Raw genomic sequence first — 9,283 nt, 5'->3', positions numbered from 1 at the left:
GTCGCACGTAACGCCCATTTCCAACCACGAAGGGGTACTGTTGCTATTCAAAGCCTTAAATTTGGTGAAGGAAGGCAATTCTTTTGGTCCTCTCCCTATTTCGACATGTTGGATTTTTGGAAGTGATTTGACCTTTGCAGGGACAGTGGTCACTGCAGTGGAAAGCTCAAAATCTACAGAGAGAAAGTGAACGTTTATAGTCAGTCAAAAATACATTCAATCTGGCATTTTGGAGCGACCGGAGGGTGGGCGCTGGCCAATTTTGATTGTGGTGTCACCTTGGCCTTCTGGTGAACCTTGAAATGTTTTCACGCTTGAAAAATATCAACGCTCCATCTGTAAACCACGCGCTTAAGTAGCGACTTGTTGACGTGAATATACACTTGACATTTCCCCATCCCGGCGCTTTGAATTTTGGGACGATTTGCCTCTATATTTTCCAGTCATTTGGAAATGGACTAGGTTTAATCCAGAGGCAAGGAGATGGAAGTTAAAATAAAAATGACTTGCTTGATAATGCGACTGGTCCATTGTTGACATGAAGAGTCTGTGGGGATTTGGCGGGCCGCCAATCAAATCCCGTCCTGTCAGGACATATTGGAGCATGGCTTTTCCGCATCTCCCCGTCTCCAATCCCCCTAAGGATCCTGGGTAATTTAGCAGCTAATGAGCACTGCGCCCGGGTACTACTGTTTGGCATCTCGGAAGCGCCCGGCGTACTGTTGGCCGTCATTTGACTTGGCAAAAGAAAAGAAACAACTCCTTTCGTTGCATTTAACTCCATTCCGCAAAGTGAAGCGGGTTCCCCAAAATCAAAACAAAGAGTTTTCTTCTTTTTTTTCAAAAAAATCCAAATCAACTGACGCCGATATCGCAACATCTCCTTCAATTTCACGCATGGGAAAGCGTTTTGATTGTGTATCTTCCCCTTCCAAAAGGCAATAGGTTTTGCGCGCACGCTGTTCTGAGGCGATAACAAAGCTGACTTTTCCAGGCCAGCCGGGTGGCACTTTTTCATTCTTCTTTCTCTCTGGCATAAAGATGATTTTAGTTGATAACCCGGGCCAAAGTCGATTGCGTTAGGTCGAGCCATTGACGGCCACCGACGGGTCTTTTGACGTACTGGCTAAAAAGTTTAGCGTCCACTTAATGACGTATCTGATGAGCGAGTTAAGTTTTACCGGAGGCGGCCAAAAGAAAGCGCGCGCGGCCCACTCAATGGAGACAAGTGAAGATAAGTGAAAGATGCTAAAAAACCAAACGAGTCGGGCCAGTCGGGCTTTGTCCTCCCCGCCGTCCTCCGCCAGCCTGGCGCTAATGCCTTTTATTTGTCAGCCATGTTTAGTTGGGCGAACGGCAAACATTGTTTTCTGCTAAGTGCGTGGCATTTCAAGCGGCGCAGCACATTTGCTGAGTTTGCAGTGGCGTGCTAATGATTGGCGTGCGTGCAAACAATACCAACAGATGGAGGAGGCATCCTTTAGTTCTTTGGCTTTTTATTATTTGCGACGTGCCCAAACGAGATGGGCGCCGTTCAACATTCAATCCAGTGAGGCCCAAATTTACACAAAGCCAGTACTTTCCAAAGAAATACTGGATTTGAACCTTCATAAAGGCAAATGTAAAATATCTGTTTTAGATGGACTGGGCGTCTGTGGCCGTCCAGCGGGTTCGACGTCGCTCTCGTACCGCGACTCGCGCGCGCCGCCAACGTTGGGAGCGGCGAGCCGTCGCCGGTGACCTCTGACCTTTGTCAAATTTCCTCCCAATTTCTCTGGTGCGCTTTGAGGTCAACGGCATCCAAAAGTGCTAACTCCGCACTAATGAAAGTCCCATCTTATCTCCCCCCCTCATGAATTTTAATGGCAGGGCGCAGATTCCATTTGTGTAGATGGTGCGCGCGTGCGCACGCACGCAGCTTTGGCTCTTTTCCACATTCCCGGCGTCGGCCGGCGCTTATTGTTTCCTATGAATACATCAGTGGGCAAAAAGAAAATGGCGGGGCAAAAGAGGCCAAGTGAAAATGACGTGCGCTATCTCTAATATCTCCAAATGCATCTTCCTTTTCCTTCCCAAACTTTCCAACTTGTCGTCTTCCGGACAAAGATAAGCGCTTTTGGTCAGCCGGATAGCGGCGTGGCGGGGGGGGGGGGGGGGGGGGATCTTGATGTGCCTCCCCACACTCTCTGTATCAATTATTCTCCCGTGTCACCTTCCATTTGCAGGGCGGAATGGGAAACGCTATAAACGGCACCTTCCCGCTCCAATTGCTGGGAGAATGCCTGGCTCGCGGGGGGTTAAATCATATGGCCATCTCCTCAGTCAAAGAACGTAAGAACGAAGAAAGAACGTGAAGGCCTTCCCGGCGGTTCAAATGGAAAGGTTTAGTGTTTTTAAAAGAAAACCAAAATCAACAAGTCAAATAGAACAACCGAAATGAGTAGAAAGGACGCAATTTCTTCATTTGGATCCCTCCATAACAATCAAATTAGGACGCACTCAGATTTGCTTCCCTTATCGCATTCATTTTTCTTTATAACGGTCGTGTTTTTTTTGTCATTTTGTCCCCTTTTTGGAACCGCTGACAATGAATTTGTGCCAAATGAAGTACGGCAGTAAACTGCTTTTTCTTTAGTTTTTGTGAGAGATTTTTTTTTGTAGGAGCGACACGGACGTCCTTGTTCCATTTCCTCCATTAATTCCCAAAAGGATGGCCGGCTTCCACATTTCTTTCCGGTCCGGTCGGTTCGTCCCGGGGAGCCCACCGGTGGGCCTTGCGTGGCGCTCGTTGGCCGTCCGAACGACCCACCGCTCGCTCGCCCGCTCCTCGACTTTGTGTCGACTCCTTCAATTGAGCAATTATGCTTGGACCCCGTCTGATGTGACGGTGAGGTCGGCGCCATATGCCAGAGCGCCGGCGCGATGACGGCGTGCCCGTTAGATTACTTTCACCTCATCGGCCCCGGAGGCTGTTGGCAGAGGCCGACGGGAGTTGCTCTCGGCGGGTTTGCGCCGCCCGCCGGAGGGGAAGGACGCCGAGGTGGAGACAAACTTCCAATTAAAGTTAAAAAAAAAAAAAGTGGCGGAGGTACTATTTTGGCTAGCCCAATATCCGTCCGTCATGTGCGGTTTAGTGCACGGCAAACAAGGACGTCTGTAAACGAAGGCGTACAGAAGCGCTTTGATGCGCCGTACGGGTGTGCTGATCTGACAGAAATTGAATCTCCTAATCCCCAAATCTTCCTCCAAACATGCAAACGAACCTTAAAACATGGGATTTTTCCAGAGAGGCCCAAGGAGTAAGATGGAAACACGCGCAATAAGTATACGACTGCTATTTTGAGCTGTGTATTTTGGGGGTGGGGTGGGGGGGCGCCTCCAATTCCTTTGGGGAACATTTTGCAACTTGACCTTTTTCCTTCTGTTGCCATGGTGAACTCAAGTCTTTTTTTTTTAACAGCATTCATCATTGCAGTGGATTGAGCAGCTACCAATTTTTCCACTGACTGCATTTCTCTCTCTCTCTCTCTCTCTCTCTCTCTCTTGGGTTGGAGTACAACCAATCGTCATTTGATTATACCAGAAACAATCTGGACATAAAACTAAGTGAGACGGAAGCATAAAAAAAGGCGTCTTTTGTCCTTTTAGAGGGCGATGGAAGAGGGGGCACACGGCCATGTATTTATCTGACCGTCAAATAAAATGCGCTGACTTGCACCCACGTGAAATGCGGAGGGTCGTCCCAGGTCAGGGGGGGGGGCAGGCAATTTCGGCCTGTCAGTCCACGGGTGGCCGTGGAATAAAAGTCACATTCTTTTTTTCTCTCTCTATCTTCTGCCTGCTTTTTTTTCAATGTAGACGTATTTAATTGCGTTTTTTTTATAGACCAGATGCAATAATGCCCCATTTTTTTTCTTTTCTTGTGCAATTGATTGCGTTTGCCTGTAAAATGTCAAAACATTAGCATGGAAAGCACACGCGTTTGTCCCAAAAGTTTCCGTTTTCTTTGACATTTACACTTTAGTTGCAATTGTTCCGGATGAAGAGGCCATGGATTGGTTAGCCCAAAAAAATGGAGCTAGCTCTTAGTCGTTGCTGAGTAAATGACTTGGCGGAACATTGGCAAGGACGCGCGGCGTATTGAAAGAGGAAAGAAAGCGTGAAAGGCCCCCCCCCGCTGGGCGGGGGCCCCGTCAACCCCCCCCCGTAACTGACTTTCAGGCATGGCGAGACGGCGGCGTACCTGTCGCCGTCCCGCTGCGACGCTAAGACGTTCTGTGGGGAATGGGAGCAAAGTCAAATGTTTCTTCTTCTTTGGTGGCTTAACACACTTTTTGGAGGGAAATCACCACAAAGGAGCTATTTCAGATATTCTTTTTCAAGATAGTGGAGACAAAGCATCACAAAAACAGGCTCTTTATCCAAATCCTGGGGGTTTAAAGTTCCTTTTTTTCCAAGTGGATTCTTTGTGAAAAATAGTCATTCAAAGGTCCAAACGAAAAAAGGGAAAGTGTTGAACGGGCTGACAACACCAAACCTGCCGTCCAAACTCTTTTTCTTGAATGAAAGGGGTGAGAGTATCTGACGTCAAATATTTTCCTTTGGCGTCCGATGCCGGTGGAAATGAGTTTGACGTCCGTGTGGCAGTGGCTGACATTTTTTTTTCTTCTCTTCTCCCCCAACAGCAAATGCTCGGACAGCGGCAATCATCGGCTGTCGTGGATCATTTCCTTCAATCTGCCCGACGTGCCACACGTGCGTGGACGCCTCTCCGCCGCCGCCGACGACTGTGGAAAACGGTGCCCCCGCCCCCCCACCTCCGGCCCATCCGTCCTCATCAAAAGTAAGAGCCTCGTTTCGGATCGTTTCCGAGCCGTCTTTGCGCCTTGACCTTTCCCGCCGTGCCCGTGGGGGGGGGTTATTTCCCCCGGCTAGCCCTCCTTCTTTACGCTCGTCACCGGGCAAAAAGAAAGCGCCCGGCCAGTCGTACGTCACGTTGGGGGCCTATGGATTTGTGATGTGTGGCTGGGGACGATGTCACGCTCTCTGAGCATCCGTCAAATAAGATCCCCCAAAAGATATGCGAAATGGCCGGCTAGAGACCATTAATGAAGATAAGCCGGCGTACTTTGGAACGAGGCGGCGTCGGGGATTGAAAGCGCCGTCTGGGACCATTAGCTAGCTAGCCAGCGGACTATTCTCCGTGGTCCATGGGGGAGGCGGACCTCCGCCAAGGTCAAATCCGCCTACTCTGGACGTCGGCGCCCTAATATTATTATAGGTTGGGCGTATTTGGTCGATAGCGCCCGTCGCCGGATGGGAAATTGCCGTTTGCGCCGGGCATAAATGGCCACCGCCTTCTGCTTTTTGGCTCACGTGGAAGGCCCTTTTAAGATCACGGCCGCCACGTACGTTAAAGTTGGCATTTGCCGCCCTTTTCGTGGGCTGCCGTTGACGAGGGGCGGCGAGCTGGGCCTGGACATTGACGGACTTTGGCGAGAAGCGTGCGTGCGTGCTTGCGTCCGTGCTTGCGTCCGTCTGTCACATCGACGCGGCGTTTTTTTGCGCCTCGCTCGTGAGAAATGGCGAGTGACGTCCGTGTCCGTCAGCCGCTTAATGGCCCGTCTTTGCGGCTTTGCTTGCGACTTTCCCTTTTCACGGCTGCCGTCGACGGCCGATCCTCCCACTTTCACTCAATGGAATGGCTTAGGCTCCACTTGGTGTTTTTTTATTCACGTGAATCTCATGAATTTATTTCAGCTTTTTGTCCGCGAGCCCAGTGCATGGTCAGAAATGTCCAAGCATAATATAGTCTTTAGATGCGCCGACGAGCCTCCTCCGTCCGCCCTTAGCTAGCCGTGCGTCCCCGGGAGAAAATATCTAAAAGATGTGTTGGCCAGTATTCATTCCCCCGAGGAGGCGGATTAAGTGGATCCGAGTAAGCCGACGTTAAGACGCGTGCGTCCGCGTGTCGGCTTCGCAAAGGTCGGCCGACAACGGGATGAATATTGTCCTTTTTGCGTGCCGGGCCTCAACGTGCGCGCGGCAAAATCACCGGCCGGCTTAGGGCGCCGTCCTCGTCCTTGCGTCACCTTTCTCTCTGGCCAAGCGGGCGGCGTTCAAAATTCCTCTCATGACTTTTTCCGATCAATTACTCATTTGTGGGTGGCGGCTTTAAAGAGCAGACGCACGGCGCATTGTATGAGGCAACGGCTGGTAACTTTTTGCCGCCCCGGACGCGCTTCATTCTGGCCGGAGAACCCAAAGCGAGACCCCCTCCGGATGGCCATCTTTCAGATCTCCAGATGCGGCCTTCAGACAACCCAATAGACAAAGCGGGCGTGGTCAGACGGGGGGAGGCTTTCCGAGACAAACGGAAACTCGGCGCAATACTTGTTCCTCTTGCAAAGTGGAGACCCCGTCCACTTTACTTTGAACTTGGGTCTATTAGAAAAATAGCCCACATTTGTGTTCCGTCTGCCTCCAGCCGAGCTCGTGTGGCCCCCGGGGCATGGAAAAAAAAAAAAACTCAAATGGGGGCGGCCCGGTCAGCGGGCGTGAGGAGAAGATTGGCCCAATACATCATAAAAGCCATTAAATAGCCTGTTATTGGGTTTTTGGAGGCGCACCGGGTGGCGGATGGAGGGTGGCACGCGGCAGGGGGGGGGGTTTGGGGGGGGCTGGTGGCCAATCTCCCTTTGATCTCTCATTTTTATCTATGGCGTCTTAGCCAGGAGCGCAACAAAACAAAGTGGGCCAGGTCCAATCGGCAAACGTCAGAACGGCGGGTGGCGGGCGGCTCCGTCTTGTCATTTGACCCAGGGGAAATCATCGCCGCCGTCCGTCTATACGCCGCTACGGGTTAGCGCTCCGAGGACCGGAGTTAGCGTCGGCCACGCCCACCTAGACCGGGAGGGCCGCTGGCCGTAAAGCGGGACGGCGTCGAGTTCTCCGAAAGACGGATGCTTTGTGTCACTTGGAGTCAAAAAAAGAAAAAAGGTTGAAAAGTAAAAAAAAAAAAGGTTGAATGTGCCCCATTGATTGATGCGCTCTTCTCCACGGCGGATGTTCCCAGAAGAGCATCCGCTTGTCCCAAATGGAAAACGATGGCCGTCATCTCGCCGGGTGAAATGGAGCGCCGCGTGCCGGGGAAACGTTAGCGGGGGGAGGGAAAATGTTGAGGGATGAACGTGTCACGGAGAAGATGAATCTTTTAGCTGCTCTAATAGCCGTGACCCAACGTTTTGGTTAGCCTCGACTGAAGCCGTGGGCTTGAATCCCGGCTAGAATCCCTCACGTGAGGCAGACCGATGCTAAAATCTAACCACGGCCTGACGCAATTGTGCACATTTCTTCCACTTGTTATATTGAGCTGATTTTCCTTTTCAAATCTCTCTCAGGCGTGGCGGCGACGTTCCACTTGAGACCCGACCCAATGGATGCTTGCTCACGTTCTCATCTGGCAGTGCAAACACTCGAGCCGGCGCCAGCGAGCAAACAGGCCCAATCCCCATGATTTCCTCCAGCTGTCGGCGGGCGACGCGGGAGCCGTGACTTGTTACCGTGGCCCTTCCAGCTGGCCAAAGTGCGCGGTAAGCCTCCATTTTGTCACCGTTGCATCCTCACTAGGTAGCTCTTCGGCGAAGACCCATCGAGTCCAGAGTGAAGCAAAGGAGCACCGTTTGTTTTTCAGCCTGTTTTATTCCCTTTTTTTCTTACAAAAGACAATTTGGCTGCTCAACCGGAGAAGACACGAAATGCATACGGAAAAAGACAGAGGAACAAACTGTACAGTCACTTTGGTGGCGTCCTAAACACATTCTTTACAACAACTGGCGTTCCGACCGTTGGGATAGCGAGCCAGCGACGAGTGGGAGGGGTTTTTTTCTTTGACACCGCCGTTAGCCGTTAAACCGCCGGGCGGAGAGATAGAGATGCTTGGAGGGAGGGAGGGTGGGCCGGCCAGAGGGAGCCATTTCCGCGGAGCGCATGCAGCCGGCTTGGCTATTCAAAGCCCAAGTCCATAAGTGACTGGACCTAAATCGACGGCGGGCGGCCCCAGACGGGCTCGGCTCCGTCGCCGAAAAGGTCGTCTGGCCGGCTCCGTCGTCCGATCCCGGCGGGGGAGGGAGGGGGCTAATAGCACACCGTCTAAAAGGACTCACAAATACTAAATGCGGACATTGACTGACATTTGTGGTTAGCACTGGTGAACAAGTTGGACACGCGCACGGAGAGAAAAGAAAATACACGGGAAAGCTTTTCCTTTTTTTTTTTCTCTTGAACTCTTAAAAAAAAAAAAGTGAGCCTTGTGCATAGATTGTGGTGCGGTAACCCCCGTCCGTCTGTTGGGGGACCTAACTTGCTGTGATAACACGGAAGGGAGGCGCGCGGGGGGTGCGGGGGCACCGGCGCGCGCTGTCACTCGCGCTTTCTCCCGACGGGACTTTCACAACAATCTGGGGATTTTTTGTTTGTTTGTTTGTTTGTTTTTTGTTTGTTTTCACGTTAAAAGCCAACACATTCCACCATGAAACAACCGTCCGGGCCTTTTGAATGTTTCCAAAGTCCCAGGCTCACGCCTCGCCCACCCAGACGGCCGCGTTGCCCCCGGTCACGTCCGACACCTCACAGTGCGCCCTTTTCTCTTTCCCGTCCAGGACCGAGAGCGAGGAGGCCGAGGGCGTCAGGAGGTAGCGTCCGAAGGGGCCGCTGGACACCAGCACCCGGTAGGGCGGCCCCCAGGGCCAGCTCCGGGGGGACGGCGCCTCCTTCAGGCCGCCCACCGCCCGGGCCCGTCCCGTGGACGGCCGCGGGAAGAGCAGGTCCGGGGAGGAGTCGGAGACGGCGGCCGCCTCGTATCCCCCGGCCGAGGACGGCTGGAAGACCAGGTCCGAGAGCACGGGCCCCCCCGCGCTCTCCCCCCGGAGGAGGAGCTCCCCCCGGAAGGAGACGCCCTGCAGCGCCAGCCGGCCGTCGGGGCCCGCCGAGGCCACGTGGCGCCCGTCCGGCGACACGAAGGCCCGTCCGCTGACGTTGCCGTTGGGGCCCACCACCGCGTCGGTCACGGCGTCCACCATCAGCTGTCCGCCGCCGTCCCGGCACTGGACAAAGTAGATGCCGCTCAGGTGCGTGTAGGCGGCGCTCTGCGGCACGCAGCCGTAGTCTCTCAGGCTGACGGTCTTGACGCGCCGGAAGCTCTCCAGGTCCACCTTGTGGAGCGCCGGCTCGTCGCGGAGGAAGACCAAGGCGAACCTTGGGCGGGACGGGAGGAGACGACGGC

At 53.1% G+C, this 9,283-nt stretch overlaps 1 protein-coding gene across 1 annotated transcript in view; it reads right to left on the bottom strand.

The window, feature by feature from the left end:
* Nucleotides 1-7,681: 7,681 nt before the first annotated feature.
* Nucleotides 7,682-9,283, bottom strand: part of fstl4 (follistatin-like 4) — a 34,478-nt gene continuing 32,876 nt past the window's right edge. Inside the window, exon 16 of the mRNA XM_077740461.1 lies at nucleotides 7,682-9,255. Coding sequence (XP_077596587.1) covers nucleotides 8,577-9,255 — 679 coding nt within the window. The 3' untranslated portion in view covers nucleotides 7,682-8,576. The remainder of the gene's footprint in view (nucleotides 9,256-9,283) is intronic.

This window comes from Stigmatopora nigra, chromosome 19 (genome assembly GCF_051989575.1).
Source record: "Stigmatopora nigra isolate UIUO_SnigA chromosome 19, RoL_Snig_1.1, whole genome shotgun sequence".
Classification (NCBI taxonomy): domain Eukaryota; kingdom Metazoa; phylum Chordata; class Actinopteri; order Syngnathiformes; family Syngnathidae; genus Stigmatopora; species Stigmatopora nigra.
The sequence above is the reverse complement of the archived record's forward strand: the minus strand, read 5'-3'. Positions and strand labels throughout refer to the sequence as shown.